This window comes from Notolepis coatsorum (genome assembly GCF_963971535.1).
Source record: "Notolepis coatsorum genome assembly, chromosome: 1".
In the NCBI taxonomy this organism is placed as follows: domain Eukaryota; kingdom Metazoa; phylum Chordata; class Actinopteri; order Aulopiformes; family Paralepididae; genus Notolepis; species Notolepis coatsorum.
In genome coordinates, this window is record NC_140165.1 from 301,649,036 (window position 1) to 301,674,116 (window position 25,081).

Below are 25,081 nucleotides of genomic sequence, written 5' to 3' on the forward strand. Positions count from 1 at the left end.
TACGGATACGCGTACCTTTACACCCCTAGTAGAAGTGTATAGTAGGGAAGAGTCTCACGTGGTTCTTATCTGTTGACCACAGCAGATCGGGGAGGAGGCCAGGAACAGGACTGGCTCATCACTGAGACACAGGCTCTCTGAGCAGGCTGCAGAGAGGGTGAGTCTCCCTGCCGTCTCCAATGTGTCACTATATCCTATATCGCAGTATGAATAACCCGTGCATTTTGTAGTCGATTGTATGCAAACCACCCGTCTGGTTTCATGATGGCGCTTATCCCTTAATGTAGGTTATCGCCTAAAAAGGCTGGCTGGCCACGATATGTCAAGTGTCTCAGTCTAGACCAGGGGTGCCTAACCTTTTTTGAACCAAGATCTACTTTTTAATTTACCACCTAGCCGAGAGCTACCAGCCAAAATTGTATAATTGTAAGCCGTCATTTGAGGCTTTATAAAAGCAGCATAATGAACACAAATCTGTCAGTGCCGAGTCCGACCTCATCTTAAATAACAAACAGCATTGCTTGTTGTAGTTAACAAAGAGAGGCAGAGTTGATTTAGCAAAAATGTGTTTTTTTTTTTTTATAATAATAATCAAATTTTATTAATCAAGATCTACTTGAAATCAGCCCGCGATCTACCTGTCGAACTAACTAAAGCTCAAAATGTCAAAGCCTCGTCTAGTGTTATGTTGACCCGTGGCTCCTCTTTGTCGCCCCCTGCAGGCGGCGGAGAGCGCGGAGCAGCTGAGCGAGGCTCTTCTGGAGGACCTGTTGGACGACGCGGCTCAGACCCACAGGCGGTTTGAGACGGAGGCGGAGCGCAGGCTCCAAGCCCCCACCCTGGAGAGCATGCTGCTCCGCATGGACGAGATACAGGTGAGAGCTGCCCGATGGAAAGGCCACTACCCCACGGGCCGAGGCAGAGCCAGAAAGGTCACGCTCGACTTGTTCTGTTGTATCCACTGGAGATGTTGACAGCTTTTGGAAAAACACAGCAGACGCAGCAGGTCTGTCCTGGTGATAAGGTTCTGTCTGGCCGTAGGAATTAGACGGGTTGCTGCTGGTGAAATTGTTAAGTGGATAACTTGTGTGTCTGAGCAGAGAGACCAGGAAGAGGTTTATAACATGTGTCTGTCTGAGCAGAGAGACCAGGAAGAGGTTTATAACATGTCTGTCTGAGCAGAGAGACCAGGAAGAGGTTTATAACATGTCTGTCTGAGCAGAGAGACTAGGAAGAGGTTTATAACATGTGTCTGTCTGAGCAGAGAGACCAGGAAGAGGTTTATAACATGTCTGTCTGAGCAGAGAGACCAGGAAGATGTTTATAACATGTGTCTGTCTGAGCAGAGAGACCAGGAAGAGGTTTATAACATGTGTCTGTCTGAGCAGAGAGACCAGGAAGAGGTTTATAACATGTGTCTGTCTGAGCAGAGAGACCAGGAAGAGGTTGATAACATGTCTGTCTGAGCAGAGAGACCAGGAAGAGGTTTATAACATGTCTGTCTGAGCAGAGAGACCAGGAAGAGGTTTATAACATGTGTGTGTCTGAGCAGAGAGACCAGGAAGAGGTTTATAACATGCGTGTGTCTGAGCAGAGAGACCAGGAAGAGGTTTATAACATGTGTGTGTCTGAGCAGAGAGACCAGGATGAGGACAGTAGGTTTATAACATGTGTCTGTCTGAGCAGAGAGACCAGGAAGAGGACAGTAGGTTTATAACATGTGTCTGTCTGAGCAGAGAGACCAGGATGAGGACAGTAGGTTTATAACATGTGTCTGTCTGAGCAGAGAGACCAGGAAGAGGTTTATAACATGTGTGTGTCTGAGCAGAGAGACGAGGATGAGGACAGTAGGTTTATAACATGTGTCTGTCTGAGCAGAGAGACCAGGAAGAGGTTTATAACATGTGTGTGTCTGAGCAGAGGAAAAGGACAGTAGGTTGATAACATGCGTCTGTCTGAGCAGAGAGACGAGGACGAGGTCAGAAGCCGCTGTGCCACCATCACCTACTCGAACCCTCATTACTGGGACAAAGGGGAGACGAAGGGTGAGTAGTACAGCTATTGAATGGCCTCCTTCCATCTAGAAATGTGACATACAGTAGTTGTTTATCATGGGATAATTCTGATATATATATTTTTTAACCCTAGCCATATTTCTTACTTACCGATGATGATGGTAAGGTCTTTCTCGGCACAACCAATGCTGTTAGCCACAAAACAATGCAAAGTCAAGTCGACGTGGTAGGCATTTCCCTGCAACGTCCATGTACAAATAAACTTGAACTCGACATGAACTTGGGATGAGCTCTCGTCTGTACAAGCTGACTGAAGCTCACTAAAATATACCGGTACTCGACTGTGCATACAACAAAGTAGATTTCATTTCAAATGTAACACTCGCCAAAGGCCGGCTGCTCTTTAGCTGCGAGAGACCTTTAGCTGTACGGTCACCGTGACAGGTTTGACCTGTAGCTTACAGCCTTCCAGGCCGCCTCCCTCCCTCTACACGTGTCCCAAAATGTGCTGCTTTCCCCGCTGCGTGCACAATCTCCCCAAAATAGGCCTTCCTGGTCACCATCCATTCAAATTCCTCTCCCCTCCCTTGATGTTGGAAACACGTTGTTGAATTGATTTTCCCTCAAACCTCCTGCAGGTGGAGATAGCGTGACATCTGTTATGGAGGCTGGATTCAAGACAGCCCAATTTCACGCTCATGTTTTTTTCCTTTTCTTTCTTCTTTTTCCCCCCCTTCTTATCCTACTCAACACCCCTCTCTCTCTCTCGCTCTCTCTTTCTCTCTCTCTCCCCCACCCCTCCACCTTCTCTCTTCTTTCCTCTCACTCTCACTATTACTCAACACCTCTCTTTCTCTTTCTTCTCTCTCTCTCTCTCTCTCTCTCTCTCTCTCTCTCTCTCTCTCTCTCTCACTCTCTCACCCCTTCTACCTTCTCTCCTCTCCTCTTCCTATCCTACCTAACACCTCTTTCCCTCTCCTTCTCTCACCCCCTCCACCTTCTCTCCCATCTCCCTCTCTCACCGTCTCTCACCCCCTCCACCTTCTGTCTCTCACCCTCTCCTCTCTATCTCTCACCCTCTCTCACCCCCTCCACCTCCCCTCTCTCTCTCTCTCTCTCTCTCTCTTACCCCTCCACCTCCTCTCCTCTCCTCTCCTCTCCTCTCACCACTCACTCCCAGGTTCCCAGTGGTGTGGTGCTCCGGGCTCCCGGCCAGCCTCTCCTCAGCCCATTAGGCTCACAAAGCCGGTGGCGAGACACACGTCCACAGCAGACATTGTCCTGGAGAAGCCGGTGGAGGCCGGGTGGGTTGTTGTTATGTTCTCCTACTCCCCCCCCCCCCCCCCCCCCCCCCCCCTGTTTCCGCTCGAGTGTCATTTATATTTCTGATGGTGTGGCAGACTGTGTCCGTTTATCCCGCATTGTTATCTTAAAGAGGCGGTGTGTCTCAACAGCCCCATCTCCCTTAAGATATGTAAATAGTGTAGTACTAAAAGTACTTATCGACCACAGAAAAACGGTACATATTGTACGTTATGTTATAGCCATAAGTAATATATTGACATATGTGTACATAACTACATATTAAAAATAAGTAATGTATTGATTTATTTTCAGAAAACGTTTGAGTTCCTCTGCTGGGGAACGAATCCGGGGCGCTCGCATGGGAGGCAAGACACACTTTTACGATAGCCCTGCCCAAAACCTAACCTTAACCACACTGTTACCTTAAACTAACCATAACCCAAACCCTAACCTTAACCACACTGTTACCTTAAACTAACCCTAACTGTGTATCTTAACCATAACCGTTAAACATTAAAACGAACCATCATCATAGTATTGCTGTGTTTGTATCAGGGTGGGTGGGTGGTTTAATCTAGTGGTGAGAGCACTCACCCACGGCCACAAACATTGTTGGTTCAACTCCCGGACTTTCGCCGAAAATATATTACTTATACAATACGTGAATATATTTCTTATGGCTATAACATAATATACATTATGTATCTTTTTTCGACCGTGTTGGACTTAACAGTGAATAGATGGAAATAAAAAATTTATGAACGGCTGAGCTTAAATTATTCGCTAAGTTATACATATTTATAGGAGAGTACCTCTTAACTTGCTGCGGTACTCTACTCTCTAGTTACTCTGTTGCTACGCCGGGTGATCAGACTCATGATGATAACATCATCATTCAACTGCCCCACAATGCATCAAGCTGAAACTCCAGGGCTCAGCGTGACGCTCACTGACCTGTTTCTGTATGACGTCGCCATGTAAACGGAGTGAGAGCGGGGGTGCAAGCGCTACTCCCTCCCATTGGAAAGCGACCGTATTTGTGTTGATTTTTTTTTTTTTTTTTTTGTATTTTATTTTTTTATTATTTTTTAAACAAACACATAAACAAACATGACAACACACGATAAGATATACAAGCATTAGTTGTCAGTGCACATCCAATGAGATCACATTTTAGTTAATTGTCTTATATAGGATATACCGGTACCCTTAATACCTGTTATCTAAAAACCTACACACATATGCTCCAGCTCGTACCCCCCCCTTCCGGACCCCCCATTGGATAATCCATCCATTTTCCCTCGCTCCTAACCAGACATTACCATTATATGCTAGCTTTTATTTTCTCCACCACTTCTAACCACAATGTCATTTTGGATTCATTGAGACCCAAAATTCTTGCTGTAGATATTTCTTGATAGATCACATCGAGATATGTAATAATCCAGACCTTTCGGCAATTTTTTTTCCGGTTGGAACCATCGTGATGCTATCAGCTTTTTAGCCACTGTGATACCCGATAAAACCAATCTCTTTAGCTGTGGATGTACTGCACACTCAAAAACATCATTCAGCAGTAGTACAGAGGGGTGTACAGGTATATTCCAAGTTAAGAGATTTGATAGTTGCTGGGTCACCTCTTTCCAGAATATCTTAACTGGTGGGCAGTCCCAGTACATTAGTATTTGTGTTGATTATAGTTTTCAGTGATTTGTAAAATCCGTTGACGGATGTCATATCCGTTTGCTTCGTCTTTTAATTCACAGAACGGCTGTTGCGTGGCTAAAAATAGCAAAAACCCCATATATTCATATTTACTAGCTAACCCCCCTCCTTGAGACGCTCTGTTTACATAGCAACCGTCACCATGAAGTAGGACAGCCGCTTGGGTGCCAGGAGGCGAGTACAACGTTGTTGTCGGACTAAATCCTGAGGATATTAACCGCCTGAACTTCTCCCTTTTCCAGGTGTACGACCTCACGTATGGGATCAAAATATTGATGACTGACTAGTGTTGCACGATACACCGATACTCTAATTTATTAGTATCGATCGGGGGGGGGGGGGTAAGTTGATGGCTGAAAGTGCTCCTCATCCTGGCTAGCTCCTCATAGGTTTTCCAGTATAGCATTCAGCTTTTTCCTCTTCCTCCTCACCAGAGAACCTCTGTAGGTGGCACATGCTTGAGTCAGAGGTGTAGAGGGTAAACGGGAAGGGTGACTGACAGCACGGTTCCTTGGGGTGCACCGGTGCTCACCAGCAGAGTTGACTGGCTGCCCTGCAGTCGGTGGTCTGTTGGTGAGGTAGTCAGTGATCCAGGCCAGCAGGCTGTGATCCAGACGCATCGCCGTGAGCTTCTCCGCTAGCCGCTGAGGCTGGCAATGTTCCCCTAGCAACGTAATTCTTCTGAAAAGGAATATATCTCAGGAATATATCTCTGTACACTTACGTACAGGAGAAAAAGTACTGGTTCATGATTTTCCCAGAGCACATATGTTTTTATTTGGTTGTTGTTTACCCGCCACCACCCCACCCCCAGACCCTCCTCTGGCTACCTCTGTTCTATAATCTCTCTACTGCCTGGAAGGCCCTTCTCACATCTCCCTGACCAGAACCCAGAGTGTTCCAAATTCCAAGCACTACTTACTGGACACTCTCCTGCTCAGCTCACAGCGCTGGCTGCAGCGGCAGTTTCTTAAATGAAGGAGGGAGGTAAGTAGGTAACGATGGAAGTTCTCTAGAGAGAGACACAGAGAGAGAGGTGTGGAGGTCATGATGTAGTGGAACCGTTTGGAACGGCATGTGAGTCGGACTGGAGACCTCGTGTGAACCTTTCCCAGAATTATTTGTATGTTGTCACGATACCACAATTTTGACTTCGACACCAATACCAGCATAAGTGTCACGGATACCGGTTCTAAAATGATACCACGGCAAAAACCGAAAACAAAAGGAAAAGTAATGGAATATAAATAATATTAGAGAGAGAGAGAGGGTATTTTGCTCAGCCCCTCCCATTATTCACTATTGGAAAACAAAACGTATTGTTTTTGGACCAGCTTGGTTGACATTAGCAGGTAATTAGGTCATCGAGCTGTCTGATATAATCTTTACTATAATATTTGTGCTCCTAAATATCTTTTCCCGATTCGCATTTAGTCGCAAAAGCGAGTGATACGCTCGCACTGTCGAGTCCTGGCTTCAGGCAGAATCACCAACAGACAATGTGGGAAAACTGCTTTGGTGTGTGTTTAGCTGACGGTGTTGACACACCCACTACGTGACCCATCCGGTCACACATCCACTCAACTCATAGAAAATAAGGCATCAGGCTATTATTCCTAAAGTATCGATACTAATCAAATAGAGCATTGGGCCGATTTTAACGGCTGGGTATCGCGCTACGTCTAGTATCGGTGTATCGTGCAACCCTAGTGTGACTCATCCCATCACTCTAGTTGTCTCCTTCACTAGGTTGTCAGCCGACAGCTCCATTGTTGTTGACGAATGCAGCATGAACGCCTTAGTTGGAAGTCGGGTATTTGACGTCTGGTTTGTTTGGGTAAATTGTTTTGTAAAGGCAGTCGGTCTAGTCTTGCTGTTTTGGCTCATTTTGTATATGCCCCCTCCGCACCCCACAGCTTTGTTTGCAGGCTTCTTGTTAAGGTGTCTGTAGGAGGACGGGTAGTAGACCCAATTAGTCTGCTCTCCACAGGCCAGTGAATTACATGGTGCAATGCAGATGGTGAGTGGCAGGTAATTTCATTGGTTTCTTAAAAGCAAGAAAGTGGGTTATCACTAAATGGCCTAAGTCAGCCATGTTGCCTCAGCCTTGTACTCTTTATCCTCAATACTACATAGGGATGCACCCCTACACTTTGTCCTCAATACTACATAGGGAACCACTTCTACACCTTGTCCTCAATACTACATAGGGAACCACCCCTACACTTTGTCCTCAATACTACATAGGGATCCAGTGATGCACCGCTACACTTTGTCCTCAATACTGCATAGGGGTCCACCCCCACACGCTGTCCTCAATACTGTGGCGCAGAGAGAGAGGGGTAAAATGATGATGACAGGCCATATGCAATAATAATAATGCAGCACAGCTTTGTCCATGTTGACATGTTTTTGTGCATGAAAATTGTTTTGTGTCTCTGAGATTGCTCCCAGATTGATGTTATTGTATTCGGTCCCATTTGGGAAAAACCATTACCTTCGATTCCAATACATTGTGAATTTTGCTTGCCTCATCTCCGCCCTGACTGAGGGCCCAACACATACTGGGCCCTCGCACTCTAAACAACAAGGACCACACATTTATGTCTCTTTCGGCGCAAATGCAACGCCACTTTCCCGTTCCACTCTTATGCGAGAGCGCTTTGCATCGACGAGTGCCCTCGTCTTTGTTACAGGACAGAATTTGCCAGAACAGATAGGGTTGTCATCTTCGCGGTCGTGTCGTTCAGATGAGCAAGACACGGCAGGTGTGATGAGACTCAGTTCTTCAGTAGTACTTGAGGTAATGGCGCGGCGCTCTCTGATGGCTCATGCACCACACCACCTCTCTTGATTGGTTTCCATCTGCTGCCCACCCTGGAGGAGATGAGTCTTGAGTGTGAGACTAAATCCATGTTAGTCCCCGGCTTTAAAAGAAATGAGATCTCCCCATTCAGGCCCATCTGGATGTGACGGTAATGTCCTACTTGGACGGCACCGAGCGACCAATCACTGTGCTTGACTTAAGTAAGGGCTGTGACGAGGATCCAGATGAGGAAATGTATCCACTTATTCAAATCTCTGTGCAGGGCTCGACGTCCCACAGCCTGGAAAGAGCTCTGTGTGCCTCATCATGGTAAACCATTTATTGATGTCTGCCACCAAAGCGGTTTGTAAAGGAAGGAAGGAAACCATGCCTTTTTGGCTGCGTTTATCATCATTTCCATGGAGACGGGTGACCAAACTTACGCTTTGCAACACATTTACGGTTCGTGTTTGTGACTTAGACAAAAAGAAAGATGAAGGGAACAATTCGTAAGAGTATTTTATTTATACATCATGTTATGTGATATATAACATGTTATGTGAAAACACAAGGAGTGTAAGGCCGGTGATATAATCGGCTGCATTGTGAGTGGCATTGTTTACATACTGGCATGCGTATTTTGCGTGTACCTGGAGGATTCAATTTAATTTCAAACCTTTATTTAAATTTGAAAGGCAACTGAGCTTTCCCTTCATTTACAGTCATGTCGAGTGTACATAGAGAAATAAGCACAAAAAAGGCATAATGTCACAACAATAAGACAACAAGATGAGGCAAAAACTGAGGATAACTAATCAATTAAAACATGTACAACTTGATTAACAAAGGTTGGAGATCAAGGTTTTAAATTCTGAAACAGAGGGGAGAATCTCGAGCTTTAAGGACTGTTGGAGTTCATTCCATGAGTTAGCATCATAGCTAAATGCTGATATACCCTGTTCTGAGCAAACTTGAGGGACCTTAACACTTCCAGTGCCACTGGTTAACATGGTAAAACCCTGTTAAATGCCAGCACCCACTTCAATGATAGCGTTGTGAACGCATAATCTCTGTCTTAAATTATGGGTATGTGTCTAATCTGGCCGTCGCTTATCAATGACTTGTTTGCAGTCAACATTGTCAACGGATTGTTTTTTAATCGCTTCATTTCCGTTTTATAGCATTTTGAAAAGCCCTCGTTTTCAAGGAAAATATAAAGATTCTGTGATTCGGCATTTACTGGAATATTCTGGCATACACAAACATTGTCATTTTTCGGCCTATTTATGAATCGTTTTCAAATAATCGCTAGATTATCGATAGTATATGTGTACTAGAGAAGCGATCTGAAAAATATATTCTCATTTCCTCATCAGCGATCACAGCCACACACACACACACGCATAGGGCAAACGCTGATATATCTGTGAAAATAGCTGATTATCCTAAAACTGGTAAAATAAATTCCTTACCTCAGATCAGATGTTATCCAAAAAGATTATTCCAATTCCTGATCGCCATTCTAAATATCGATCGCGTTTATTGATTCAGCGTTGGGTACTGTAAATACATAATCCACACGTTTTCCGGGCCGGCGATCACAATGGATTATTCAGTTGGCTTGACTGAAAAGTAAAATGAGGAAACTGGCCCAGTCTAAAGTAATGGGGTGCAGTTACACAGGGAGAGACGATAGGGGGCGGTATCTTCCCAATAGACCTATCTCAAACCCTGCCCCTTTTCTTGATCCTCCAATCACAGCTGTCGCTTACCTCTGACTTCCTCGTACAAACTTTGTTTGTACGAGGAAGTCAGAGGTAAGCGACAGCTGTGATTGGAGGATCAAGAAAAGAGGGCAGGGTTTTGAGACAGGTCCATTGAGCTCAGAGAGAGTCTGCAACACTAACCTGAGGCTCGATTGATGAAATATGAATTCAAATCGCCAATAAAAAAAAATACGACAAACAAACGCTATATAGCGTTGGCGGGCACTCAACGGTCGGCATGAACTAACGACAAAAACGCGTTGCTGGCATCCAAAGTGTTAATGACCAGCCAGTCACTAGAACAGGTTCCAAAATCCCATTCCAATAATGATAAGGAGGTAGCTTACCAATTAGGGCCTTAAAAATGAACAATTAATTTCATTACAAGCGTAGCTTGCCTAGTGTAAATTGTTTAGCACGTGCACAAAGTACCCAGTCAAGTACTGAGTCATCATCGGCGACCCAATGCATCTGTGTGTGTGTGTGTGTTGCTGTGTGTCGCCCATCGCCGACCATCCCGGTGTTGTCGCCGAACTCAAGCGGCACCATCTATCACCTGCCAGGCTGCCACAGCTTTCCACCTCCGTACGAGTGCTTCATGGCTAGAAGCTAGCGTCATGATCGGCTCTTCCTCCTTCGGAATGCGGCTATATTCCATCTCGCAGCTGCTGCGACTCAACTGCACAAATATTCCAACCTGCCTTCCAACCATCAAACAACTGAAACTCCTTCCCCGGCCCCGGTACTTCCACAGGAGTGCCCAGAGGAAAGTTGTTTACACGCAGCAACAGCAGCACGGAGCCCCACGGCTTGGTCAGTTGATCCCCACTGTCGCAGTGCTGCGACGTCATCAGAGCGCTCCCTCTCTGCAGCCTTGTAGCTCCGTGATCATTACGAGCACTAGGTGGCACAGAAAACACGGAGTGGATTCCAGTGTTTTACGGCCCCTCCAAAAACACACAACACCATCCACTGTTAAAATAGAACTTTTAAACGTTCGATCCCTCACATCAAATTCCTGCTCCATCCACGAGCACATTCTGGACAGAGGGATAGACGTGATGTGTCTTTGTGAGACTTGGCATCAGCCAGGGACCTACTCTGTCCTGAATGAAGCCTGCCCCCCCGGTTACACCTACCTAGAGAAAGGCCGCAGTACTGGGCGGCGGTGTGGCCATTCTACATTGAGGTGGAATAGAGCTGACCCCCCTCCCCCTGCCCCAGCCCTCCTCATTCGAATGCCTTGCTGCAAGGTGCAAACCCCCCTTCCCCATGACCATACTGGTCATCTACCGGCCACCCAAACCAAACCCAGCATTTATTCCCGAAATACATGACCTCCTAACCACCCTCTGTACTACATCTGCAAACATGGTAATTCTCGGTGACATCAACATTCATGTTGACACCCCCTCATGCCACTCTGCTTCAGAGTTCCTACAAATGCTGGACAGTGTCAACCTGACACAGCATGTGCACATCCCCACACATGACAGGGGGCACACACTTGACCTTGTGATTTCCGACCCTGCTGCCCCTATTAACAACATGTGTGTATACGACCCGGGCATGTCGGATCACATGGCCGTTTCCATGGATATGCTGTCCCCCCCCCCCCCCCCCCCCCACCCATTCAAAGCCCAAGCGCCAGATATGTTTCAGTAACATAAAAAACATCAACCTGGATGCTCTGGCCTTGGATCTTCAACATCTTGCCCCTCCTGCCCTCTCCTCAGCCAGTGACTCAGTAGGCTATTACAACAAAGCCCTGAGTGGCCTCCTGGATGTTCACGACCCCGTGAAATCCAAGATGGTCACCTTCTCACGCTCTGCCCCCTGGTACACCAGCGAGCTGAGGGAGATGAAGGTGGCTGGCCGTGTCCTTGAGCGACGCCTCACTGCGTCGGGACTCACCGTGCACAGAGGTCTACAGAGAGCACCAAAAGGCCTACTACAAAGCCCTGAAGGACGCTCGGTCACGGTTCTACTCCAACATCATCAACAATAGCCCCGGCAATTCTAAACAGCTTTTTTCCACCATACACCACCTCCTCAAACCCCAAACCCAGGCACACAGAGAGACCACTGAGAAGCAGTGTAATGACTTCATGTCATTCTTCACAGCCAAGGTTGAGGGCATCCGCTCTCTCCTCCCCGGCTCCTCTTCCTCACCTGCTCCACCTGCTGTCTTACAGCCTGAAGTCTCCCAGCTCCTCCGCTGTTTCAGCGACCCCACGCAGCGTGAGGTCGAGGCCATCATCGGGAGGATGAAGTCATCCACGTGTGCTCTGGATCCCCTCCCCACAGCCCTGGTGAAAGCCAATATCCGCACTATTGGTCCCCTCATGACCAGCACCATCAACCTCTGCTTGCAGGCCGGCCACGTTCCGCCTGCCCTCAAAACTGCCATCATCACCCCCCTCCTGAAGAAACCCACCCAGGCCCTCGTCAACTACCGGCCCATCTCCAACCTCCCGTTCCTCTACAAGGTGCTGGAGAAGGTAGTTGCGAAGCAGCTCCAAGCACACCTCAGAGACAACAACATCTTCGAGAAGTTCCAGTCTGGGTTCCGCTCCGCGCACAGTACAGAGACAGCCCTGGTCAGGGTAACCAACGACCTACTGATGGCGGCGGATGCTGGAACCCCATCCATTCTGGTCCTTCTCGATCGGCAGCCTTCGACACAGTGGATCATCCCATCCTACTGGACTGTCTCCACTCCAATGTCGGACTCCGCGACCTAGCCCTTGGCTTATTCCAGTCCTTCTTGGCTGGTCGGACTGAGTGTGTCTCCCTTGGAGGCGCAACATCCTCCAACCACCCTGTCACCTGCGGTGTCCCCCAGGGATCCGTCCTCGGCCCCCTGCTGTTCACCCTGTACATGCTCCCCCTCGGCCGCATCATCGGCCGGCACGGTGTGTCATTCCACTGCTACGCTGACGACACCCAGCTATATATCCGGATCACACCATCATCACCTTCATCACCCCCCACACTGACCGCTTGCCTGGAGGAGACTAAGGCATGTATGAACCACAGGTTTCTCCAGGTCAACAGTTCCAAAACACAAGCCATGCTGATCGGTACCCCACACCAGGTCAACCACCATCACCACCATCTCCTTCTCCGGTCAGGACATTCCCCTCTCCACCCTTGTCACCAACTTGGGCGTGAAAATGGACCCCCACCTCACATATGAAACACACATCAAACACCTCTGCAAGACCTCTTTCTTTCACCTCCGAAACATCACTAAACTCCGCCCCTCACTCACCCTGGCAGATTCCGAGAAACTCGTCCACGCTTTTGTTTCCTCCAGGCTGGACTATTGCAATGCACTCCTCATCGGGATCCCTAGTAAAAGCATTAAAAAACTGCAAACCATCCAGAATGTCGCTGCTAGGATCCTGATGAGGGTGCGCAAATATGATCACATCACCCCCACCCTCAGATCCCTTCACTGGCTCCCCGTGGAACACAGAATTTAGTACAAGGTGTCCCTCCTCACTCACCAGTGCGTACACGGTGGTGCCCCTGCCTATCTCAAGGAACTCCTCACCCCCCAGTCCTACTCACGTTCCCTCCGCTCCGGCACAGCCTACCTCCTCAAAGCCCCCAGGACTAAGCTGCACACCATGGGCGATCGCGCCTTCTGCTCTGCCGCACCCAGACTTTGGAATGCTCTCCCCATCCACCTGAGAGCACCACAATCCGTTGAGGCTTTTAAAAGGGGCCTAAAAACATTTCTTTTTAACAAGGCTTTTGCCTGATTTTTTTTTTTTTTTTTTTTTTTTTTTTTTTATATACTTCTATTCATTTTATTATTATTTTTATTTTATTTTACTCTTAGGTTCTTCCATTTCACTGGTTGTTAGTATTTTTTATTGTTTTTATTCATTTTAAATTGTTTTATTTATTTAACTTTTGTCTATCTCCTGTAGCACTCTGAGATTCTCACGAATATAAAGTGCGGTACAAATTGAATCCATTATTATTATTATTATTATTGCATGCGTGTTGCTGCATGACAAATAATGACTTCTTCTAAACTGGTGCCAGATAGCTGATAACTGGAGTCTTTGAGCAGCGTACCTGTGTAGTATCGCGCCTATCGTTGTCAAAACGTGTAACTTAATTCCAAATATCTTTGAATGACCGATTTAGAAAAGTATTTCAGAATTCAGGCCCTTTGTTTCCTGGCAACCCATGTGAAAAGTTGAATCAGAACTGTAGGAATTCTGGCTGGTGTGGACGGAAGTGATCGCCGTGCTCTGCATTCGTGGGTGTAATTAGTTCTGACCAGAGCTGGTAATAAACGGATCTGGTTCTGACTGAGCAGCCGAGAGAAATGACATAAGCGCTGAACCCATCGCTCCACTTTTGCATTTTACATTTAGTGAGACACATTTTATTTGTATCTGTATGAGTATTTTATTTTATTTAGTGTTGCTTAGCAACATGTGACTGTTTCAGAAACTACTTGTTGGCAGAATATACCATCATTTACACTAGTATGTCATTTGTGCCGGATCCAGAGGGCCCGGGGTACAATAACGAATGTCCCTAACTGACTGACTGACTTACTGACTCTTGTTGAAACGCGTGTGTGACAGTGGCTCAGGAGGTAGAGCGGTCGGTAATCGGAAGGTTCCCGGTTCGATTCCCGCTCCTCCCCGGGCAGCGTGTCGAATCGTCCTTGAGCAAGACACTTAACCCCTAATTGCTCCCGATGAGCAGGTCGGCACCTTGCATAGGTCCAGCTTTAACTAGGCTTTCCTAGTCATGTTTGTAAGTTACCCGATAAAGCGTTGTAGTAAAACCTCAACTCATCCTTTTATACTGCTGCTGTGGTGATGGCATCACTTTTAATCCGTGCTGTATAAAGCAGACCGTAGCAAGTTTCAGACGGCGCAATTCGTAGACCCGGCAAAATTCGTAGACCCGGCGAAGCGGCTCGGATTTAAAACATGAACTCAATTTCCTGCTCTTGTTCAACTGTTGCAGTGGAAGTGTGAGTGTTTTCAGATGATTCATACATAATGCCCTGCTGGTGGAGGGAAGGGGCAGACTATGTGGAGAATTATTGATATTATGATAATGAAATTCACACGGCTTCCAGGGCAATTCAGCGGACGGGTTATAGAGAACTGGTATTAAGTGCAGTATGAGAGGGAGAGAGAGAAAGAGGGCAAATGGGCTTTGCCTATGAATGGAGCTGCTGTTTGTATTAAAGGGCACATATATTTGTCCTTATCAACAAGCTAATATAGGTCTTTGAGGTCCCCTAAACATGTCTGGAGTCACATTATGCATTCTAGCAGCCTCTATACTGTACCTCTCTGTTTCAGTCCTGTTCTCATTCTAGCAGCCTCTATACCTCTCTGTTTCAGTCCTGTTCTCATTCTAGCAGCCTCTATACCTCTCTGTTTCAGTCCTGTTCTCATTCTAGCAGCCTCTATACCTCTCTGTTTCAGTCCTGTTCTCAACGGGCTGTTTCTGTGCCTGTAACAAGCTAACTGCTTTTATTGTACAAATACGATGATTATTGTACATCTAGCCTGTACCGTTGAACAAAATTCCGATCCAACTTTCAAACTGGACATTACAGATCAAATTAGACTCAAGATCCAGCAATAGAATAGCAATCTTGATGTTAAATTTTTTTTGTCTGAAACATTATTTTAGGTTCAACTAAGGTTAGAAAAGGGAAGATTTACACACAAGCCGCCGTCTTGTACACGCAAATTCTTCCGAGATATCTTCACACGCACGTCATTGACTACGGCCTTATTGTTCCTCATTGACATTTTCTCAGTGTTGGGACAACCACTCTCATTCTGTCAAGACGATGCGAAAACACAGGAAAAGGAAACGCTCACAATAGGTCCCCTTTGAGACTGGATGGATGGTGGTAATCTCTGTGTACGTGTTGACGGCTCTAGTAGTGAAAGCGGTGATTAAGGCTGTGGGGGTATGGGAAAGAGGAGAGTGGGCCCAGCTGCTGCAGCAGCAGCGTATAGAGAGCTCATTATGTCTGTGTGTTGTTGTCTAAGCTCTGATTACCTTTTGTTTACAATCCACACCGCTCGATGCAGAGAGATGCGGCAGGCAACATAATGTTGATGTGAGCTCATGGAACATGCATACCTTGGGCACTGTTATTTGAATATTGAAAATCACATGCTTTTGTTATTTGACTATAGCCGATGGTTTTGTGGACGTCAACTGCACTCATTTAGCATACGGATGTTGCATTTTTTTAATGAAGGAAACGAGTTTGGATTTAGTTTCCTTATTTATTTGGCTAATTAATGGAAAGCATGAATTACATTAACTAGAAAGGTGCGCTCAGTAAAGCACATTATCTCATTGCCTCCGCCGTCGGTGTGTGAACGTGTGAGTGAATGGGTCAAATGTGAGGAACAAATTGTAAAGCGCTTTGGATAAAAGCTGCTATATAAATGCACCATTTACCATTTTCCACCCATTTCTTTTCTAGTAGACCACATGTTAGGCGGTCGGGGCTTAAGTATAGCAAACTCGGGGGACCTCAAGGACACTAGATCACTAGAACATGTTCCATACAGTAGGTTTCAACACCCATTCCAATGATGTAATATAAGGAAGTACAGTAGCTTACCAGTAAAGGTCAACCTTCTCATAAAGGACACAGTGATGAGTGTCGTATCTATCACTAGTAATGAATCTGAGGGCAGAGTGATAAGACGGAGTCCAAGGATTTAAGAGTTGAGGCCACAGCATGTCTATAGATTACATCGCCATAGACAGTCCAAGACTGATATGAAAGCTGCCTCGACAACTCAATTCCTAATAATCAAAGGAAAGCTTTACAGCCTTACAGGAAGCCAATTTCTGTTATTACTTATCTTCGCTGTGCAACCGCCTTGATTGCAAGTATTTAAGTCACAGACACTGACCCGTATTCATATTGTAGCTAGCTATACTGTAGCTACTTTAGATAAAGTTGAGCGCTGATTACCAGCGAACCTGTGCAGCATCGCCCTCTTGCCGTCAAAATATGTAACTTCATACTGAATATTTCAATGAACAATGATGGAAATTAATTCAAATAAAATACTTGTCGTTGACCAATCTGACAAATATTCCAGAATAGACCTATGAGCAACGTCTCATTCAAATCGACCCTGTAGTTTGTGAGATTAGCTGCACACAGACACAACCAATTACATGATCTCTGCCTGGTGGGGGTAATTATGATAATTTGTTTAGTGAAAGCGAGGATCACAGAAGCTCTTCAGGCTACTTATGACAGTTTTTTCTTTATAATTAAAAGAAAACAACAATGTTGGGCTTGAAAAGTGATTCACAGCTCGCTCTATTTCTGATGGACATGTAAGCTCACTCTTGCTAATATCTCTGAAATTGCCTACCCCACCTTTAACTAATTAACTGAAATGTTTTTAGATGCAAAGCACCTCTGATTGGCAACATCACTCATCTCACACACACACTCAGTCAGTCAGTCAGTCAATTATTCACTCTCACTTAGCCGCTCTGTTCCTTTTTAGTGGCGTCCCACAAGCATCAGCTTGACATCACAACAACAACAACAATCATACTTCCATGAGCAGCACTTGAGCTGTCACAGGGGCCCAGAGCAAACCATCTCAAGACCATGATACAAAAGCTCCCTGTAGAACGCCATACAATTTTTACTGGCGTTCTGCGGCAGTGGTATAATTGCCGGTGGATGTAATATGTACCGGTGTGCTAGGCCAGTCCCCACAGGTAATGTAATCAGCCGTCGTACGCTCCGCTTCGCTTGTTAATAGAATATGCTTTCAAAATAATGTCCATCCCTAGTTTCACACCAGGAAAGAATGTACAGCGCATCTCGTCTTTTCATGCTCCTTGTGAAAGCAGATGTCTCTCTCTCTCTCTCTCTCTCTCTCTCTCTCTCTCTCTCTCTCTCTCTCTCTCTCTCTCTCTCTCTCTCTCTCTCTCTCTCTCTCTCTCTCTCTCTCTCACGTGGTATTGTTTGCTTTAGAATCACAGCGAGAGATTCTTATTGGCTGTGCCTGGTTGCTTCACGTCAGAGTGCTGCTATGGAGCAGTGGGAAGGACGGGGGAAGGCTACAAGGTGGGAACGTGATTCTCAAAATAATTACGTCATCTGATTTGTTAAAGAAAAAAAAGTTATAAATGAATTAATAAGTGGAACAGTTAATCTTATCTTGTCATCAGGTGCAGGGGCCTGCCTGTTCTTTGTCTCCAGTAAGGCTGGCGTTGTCTGCCGATGTTAATCCTCCCTTACCTTTGCTTAATTTCTCAGTATTTATATTGTTTTTCCCCCCCTTACCTCTAGTGTGTTATATAGTCTTACCTCTAGTGCGTTGTATAGCCTTTTCCTATATCTATGTATATATATATATCTATATCTATCTATTCCTATATTTATGTAACACAATAGTTTACTCTTGGCATATATGTCTATTGACATTTATTATTGTTCACTCTTGCAATGAAAACAAAACAAATACGCTCTGGTCTGACTTTACACGTCTCCATTTGTCGAGATGCTTGTAAGGTTTGTTTTTTTGTTCACCTAAACGGTTTATTATGTTTCTGACAACATTCTAGGCAAGAAATAAGATAATGCAGTTGCTGGATCTGATGATCTGCAGCGTCTAGTGTAACAGTTTGATCTGAATCTTGTGAACCGGGAAGTGCAGTCGCACGGGGCGACAGCAGCTCCTGTTCATTTAAAGAGACTGGGCCGACTGAGCCTTGACTGCTGAGTGACACAGCATGTAAGTGCTTTTTGACCATAAAACCATGCACATGTATGTAAAGAGAGCGGCAGTGGCTCGGGAAATAGAGCAGTCGTCTGGTAATCCGGAGGTTCCCGGTTCGATTCCCGGGCAGCGCGTCGTCCTTGAGCAAGACACTTAACCCCTAACTTCTCCCGATGAGCAGGTTGGCACCTTGCATGGTTGCCTCTGCCGTCGGTGTGTGAATGTGAGGAACAAAAATTGTAAAGCGCTTTGGATAAAAGCTGCCATATAAATGCACCATTTACCATTTAAATAGACCACTGAAATTAAATAGACCACTGAAATTAAAACATTAAACGGGGAAATGACCATGATATGGGCTCGTTAAACAACCCTACGAGACACGACGTGTCGTGGTGCGTGCGGGCGTTGGTCAGCTTCCAGAATGTCGTCGGTGTGACGGATGAGATCGACTACAGCAGGTATCCATGGTGAGCAGCTCGAGCACAGAAGCCTTATTATCCTCCCTCCTGCTCACGCTGAGTGACCCGCTGCTGCTCCGTCACCAAGTCAATCAACCCGAATGACGAACGGCTCAGCGTGGCCAGCCCACGGGGGCGGCTCTGAAGTACTTTCTGCCTTTCCCGTTTCTAGAGTTGCCCCCTCGTAGTCGATTTATTGATCACTTGGTCGCTCGTTAATGTCACAGTGGATTAAGACTTTGGATAGTTGGTTTGTCTTTTTTTTTTTTTTTACAATATTTACTGGAAACGAGTGTCTTGGGTATCACAGTAGTATTCATAAATATGATTTTGGTCTTAATAAGCACTCTATTTAAAGGATATTATTTTTCTTTATTCTTTAAATTGTAATAATTTACAGAGGGACAATCATTTTGGAATCGCCACTTTACCGGTTTTTGTCGACCAGGGTTTTCCTTAGTCGAGGACAGAACCTTTTTAATTTCCCTCTCACTTTCGTGTGCCTCCTTATGCACTCATTTAATTACCCCAGGCCAGTCTTTTCAAGCAGGCCGTAACAGGCTGTGACACAGCACTTTTTTTCCCCCTCTCACTGCAAGACTCGGTCGCTGTGCGATCACCGTTCCCCTCCCGTCTAATCATAACCTCATGACTCACGGCCGCGCCACCGCTGGCACCTGTGGGTCAGGTCCCCGGTGTAGCCGTGTGGAGGTGGAGGTGGAACGCTGTCCGTTATCAAGTTTCAAGTTTCTTTAATAGTTGTCATACAGAAGTACAGAATACTTTTATACAAAATGCTTCTTACTGTTACGCTTCAGAGACTGTGCTAGACAAGATAAGTATGAAATAAAATAAAGTAGCATGTAAAAAGAAGTAAAAATAGAGGTCACAGTGTTCAGTATAGACATATGTACAATGTTCGATGCAGACTAGAAGTAACTGAGTTACCATACAATATACAATGCAATATACTAATATACAATACTATATAGTGCAAAGCAAAAATGGGATGAGGTACAATTTAGGTACAATTTACAGTAAGGTGTACGAGTTGTAGTGCAAATGCTTTACCAATAAATATAAAGTGTGTTTAGGTGATCTAAAGTGTGGAGAGTGGGTGCTGCAGTGTGTTTGTTTAAAGTGAGTGTGTGGATGTGTGTGCTGTGTGCATTTGATGGTTGTTGCATAGTGTTTATTGTTCGTTGAGCAACCTGATGGCCTGGGGATAGAAGCTTCTTCTGAGTCTTTCTGTGCTCGCCTTGAGACTCCGGTATCGCTTGCCTGACCGCAGCAGTTCAAAGAGGCAGTTGTTCGGGTGGCTGGAGTCCTTGATGATTCTCTTAGCCTTGCCCCTGCACCGCTTGTTGTAAATGTTCTGGAGGGTGGGAAGCCCCCCTCCCATTGTGCGTTCCGCTGAACGTGTCATGTCTCTGTTCCCCCTGCCACCTGCCTGCCGTCACACCGACCTCCCTCCCGCTCTCCTCGAAGCCGAGGCGGTGGTTTGTTACACGGAGGAGACGACTCTGATCAGATTTCCGTGATCGCGGTTGAATGAACAGATCGACGTTGCCACATGGTGGTCCTCTCATCGAACGGTAATGTGCAACAGGCCGCACGATGCACTGGCGACTCGCAGGAGTCCAGATGACCGGTGCTGCAGACACTACTGGGCCCGACCTGCAGGAGTCCAGATGACCGGTGCTGCAGACACTACTGGGCTCGACCTGCAGGAGTCCAGATGACCGGTGCTGCAGACAGACACTACTGGGCCCGACCTGCAGGAGTCCAGATGACCGGTGCTGCAGACACTACTGGGCTCGACCTGCAGGAGTCCAGATGACCGGTGCTGCAGACACTACTGGGCTCGACCTGCAGGAGTCCAGATGACCGGTGCTGCAGACACTACTGGGCCCGACCTGCAGGAGTCCAGATGACCGGTGCTGCAGACACTACTGGGCTCGACCTGCAGGAGTCCAGATGACCGGTGCTGCAGACACTACTGGGCCCGACCTGCAGGAGTCCAGATGACCGGTGCTGCAGACACTACTGGGCTCGACCTGCAGGAGTCCAGATGACCGGTGCTGCAGACACTACTGGGCTCGACCTGCAGGAGTCCAGATGACCGGTGCTGCAGACACTACTGGGCTCGACCTGCAGGAGTCCAGATGACCGGTGCTGCAGACACTAGTGGGCTCGACTCGCAGCAATAGGTTCACTTGTATGGCATCATGTTGTAAATGTGTTCCAGAGAGCCGTGTAGTGTGGCCTTGATGTGTGCAAAAGGTGAATGAAGGAAATTAATTTAAATAAAAAAACGCTCGTCGGAGACCGATTTGAAAAACTTTCCAGGATTCAGGTCCTTGGCCTGCGGTCGGCCTGTGTGCAACGTTTCATCCAAATCTGCGCTATAGTTTGCGAGATTAGCTGCGAACAGACTGTCAGACAGGCGAGTTCACCTGGCGGAGTTGATAACACGGAACGTTTTTTAGGCACTAGGTGTCAACTGCAAAATCCTACATCTGCTAATGCTGTAGATATAACCAAGCATCTGCCAATACTGTAGATATAACCAAGCATCTGCCAATACTGTAGATATAGCCAAGCATCTGCTAATACTGTAGATATAGCCACGCATCTGCCAATACTGTAGATATAGCCAAGCATCTGCTAATACTGTAGATATAGCCACGCATCTGCTAATACTGTAGATATAGCCACGCATCTGCCAATACTGTAGATATAGCCAAGCATCTGCTAATGCTGTAGATATAACCAAGCATCTGCTAATGCTGTAGATATAACCAAGCATCTGCTAATGCTGTAGATATAACCAAGCATCTGCTAATGCTGCTAATACTGTAGATATAGCCAAGCATCTGCCAATACTGTAGATATAGCCAAGCATCTGCTAATGCTGCTAATGCTGCTAATACTGTAGATATAGCCAAGCATCTGCTAATGCTGCTAATGCTGCTAATGCTGTAGATATAGCCAGGCATCTGCTAGTGCAGACATTCTGACATACTGTAGGTGTTTGAAAGACACTTGGCAGCTTTCACCCTACAAATATACAGTAATTGGCATAAATGTCTGTTGTTTGTGCCACGGCGAAAATGGCACTGACAACATTGCATTCATCTCTAAAGTTGTTGCAGTGAATATCTCTCTCTCTCTCTCCCTCCCTCTCTCTCACACACTCAGCTTTACTCGCTTCTCTCCACCCTCTCTCTCTTTCTCTCGCTCTCTGTCTCACTCTCTCACTCTCACTTACTCACCCACTCACTCACCATCTCCGGTCCATGTCTCTCTTGCGGTTTGAAAGTTATGACAACTCAGCCAGATCCTGCAAACCAGTATTTGCTGAACTACAATTATCAATAAGTAAGTAAGTACAGGATTTGTTTTTGCATGATTTGAACCAAAGACCCCAAGACTGCTGTCAACGCAACCCACAGGAGAAAATCTTTTAATTTAAAATGTTCCATTTCAACTATAGCTCATACCCGTGTACTGCTTTAGCTATATATTATCCTATATAGTATAATAATACAATAACCTAAAATGATAGACTGTATTTGTTATATATCGAGGATGCATTTGTTTGTTCTGAGAAGGAGAAAGCAGTCCTCCATTCTCAATGTAGTGCACTGAGGGAGAGTGAGAGAGGAAGGGGGGGGGGCAGAGAGGAGAAATGTGGGCGATAGCATTGGTTATTGGAAACCTCACAGGGTGATGATCTGAATATTGAGCACATCGCCCAACTCCATCCTGAAAGAGATTTCATGCACCTCGCTACGGGGATAAAACCGATGCAGTTCATTCATTGTTGTTTTGTTGTCGTTGTTTTTTTGCAGCCGGCCATTTTGTAGGTTGTGTGTGTGTGCATGCTGTTTTGGAGAGTAACATTTTTGTGGCAGATTCCATGGAATCTGATTATGTGCTCCCCTCTCATCCGTCCATGTGGATCATTACCCCACACACAGACACAGACTCACACACACACACACACACACACACACACACACACACAGACACAGCACAACGGGTAGACAGCTGTGGTAAAATAGTCCCCACTGACATGTCTGTCTTTGTGAGGCTGTTGTTGTCCTCTGTGAGCTTGGGAACAGATGACCGTGGGGACTTATCATTCACCTTGACTCCGCTCGTAGCTCACATCACTCGATAAAAACACCAGATTAATCCTCTCCCTCTGGAATAATTTCCAGGCACTCCGCTTTCTAAAATGAGCCCCTCGGCATCTAGTCCGGTTCATGCCCACAGGTGGACATATATTGAGGGTATATTGTTCTATTTTACAAAATATACTACCTCATGAGGAACGGAAGGCAGGGTGGTGGGTTGATTGTGCTACCCTCCCGGCGGCCAGACGGTAAACCGAGCCTTAATGTAGCCCAAGAATGGAGCGTGATGTCAGAGTTGGGAGTATTAACTACACTGGCTGCCTCCATAGTGAGCAGCCCCTGCAGTCAAAACTGAAACAAGTAGAGCCGAGGGGGGAGGAGGGGGAGGGGAGGAGGGGGGAGCCGCTGCAGCAGCGCTCTAAATATAGCCACACAACTAGTGCTGTTGCGAGAGCCCGGCTGATGTGTCCACACAGAGGATGAACTCAAACTCCGCCCTTTTTTTTAAATCTTCCGATCACAACTTGTTCCTTTTTCCTGGGACAAACCCGACGGACCGTGACGCATCCGATTGCCCGGCTTAGCCCAGACTCACCCTGGGCGAGCAGTAGGACGGCCGGCGGGGGACACATGCGGTGTCACTCCCCCTCCCAAACCCATAACTCTGTGAGCCTCGCGTAGAACACAGCAGGGGACGTTTGTTTAACAAGGCCACAGCGTCGCACTGGGCTCCCACCTCCATACATTCATAAGTTCACTTCCAACTTTGTGTCACAGCCAGTGGTGTAGTCTAGCTTTTAGCTGGGAGTAGGTACACTGTGATTATTGGGGGGGGGTGTGCCCCAAGCAACCCAAGCAGCATTGGGGGGGGGCATGGCCTAAGCCCAGTAGGGCGGCACTAATTCTGCCAGAAAGCCAGGGAGACTTGTCCCTTGTGTCTAAAAGAATAATAATAATACATGCATCCAGACATAACTGAGAGCATTCAGTACTTTTAAATGTTCAGAATTTTGCAGGCAGTACACTCAGTGAACCTAGACTACACTACTGGTCACAGCTGCTGCTCCCCCTCAGGCGCCCTCCGCCGAGCGCTGTGAACGGAGCGTCTCAAGGTAACAAAAAGGCCGATGTGGAGAGCCACCTCGCTCTGTTCATTCCTCTGTGTGAGTGTCCTTCTCCTCTGTCTCCCCAGCCACAGTGTTCTGTCTGAGAGCAGCCTGACGGAGGAGGGCTCCGGAGGTCAGCAGCCAGGCAGCGGGTTCGTCTTCCCAGGCCCGGTGGAGAGGAGCAGGGGAACGGCCTTGTCGGTGCCGGGAGACACGTTGAAGAACATCCAGCGGTACAGAGAGGAGCACGACGCCTACCTCCGCCTGGTCGCTCACGAGGCCGTTGGAGGCTTCAACCCCTGGGCCGTCGCAGACAGGTGATCGCCTAACGCCTAACTTATACCTTCTGGGGGACCGTGCGGCATCGACAGGGCGAAATGGCGGACATTCATAAAAGCTGCCGAGATGTCATTTAGCTTTCTTCATTAGCATTTAGAGCATCGCACAGAGCGCCATTCAGAGGCAGCCGGCTGTCTTCTAGCCATTACCGTCCTCACCAACTAACATTACCACAGCTATGCTCGCTAGCTAGCAACACCTGGCGATGTGGCAATTCTTACACCAAGCATTTTCTATACAAGGATTGTACGTTTCCCTCTGGTTCTTGCACAGATATGAGTGGTCAATGTTCAGTCCAATACGCTAGGCCAGTGGTATGGTTTCGCCAAAAGACAGGAGGGTAGTAGTTAGAAAGCATCTGCATTGCAGCCAGCTGCCTCTGACTGCAGGAGAACAGTGCTCTGTGCTATGTGGTGGACTCTGTGGACTCCTAAATGACATCTCTGGACTCCTTAATGACATCTCTGGACCCCTAAATGACATCTCTGGACTCCTAAATGACATCTCTGGACTCCTAAATGACATCTATGCAGCTTTATGAATGCGTGTAGCGGCCAAGCGCAGACCTCCAAATCTTTATAAACGAGGTGGGGGCGGAGTCGCAGAAACGGCATTGCGATTATCCGCGTCGCTATGGCG

The 25,081-nt window shown here is 46.7% G+C and overlaps 1 protein-coding gene across 4 annotated transcripts in view; it reads left to right on the forward strand.

Annotated features, from left to right (window-relative positions):
• The window catches only part of kiaa0753 (KIAA0753 ortholog), a 71,657-nt gene that overhangs the window by 38,928 nt on the left and 7,648 nt on the right, over window positions 1-25,081 (forward strand). For 3 of the 4 annotated variants that reach the window (XM_084318610.1, XM_084318611.1, XM_084318612.1), the window contains exons 13-17: window positions 83-157; window positions 723-875; window positions 1,964-2,045; window positions 3,196-3,319; window positions 24,190-24,420. In XM_084318610.1, the coding sequence (XP_084174736.1) occupies window positions 83-157; window positions 723-875; window positions 1,964-2,045; window positions 3,196-3,319; window positions 24,190-24,420 (665 nt within the window). The remainder of the gene's footprint in view (window positions 1-82; window positions 158-722; window positions 876-1,963; window positions 2,046-3,195; window positions 3,320-24,189; window positions 24,421-25,081) is intronic. The other variant, XM_084318613.1, reaches the window with a different exon arrangement.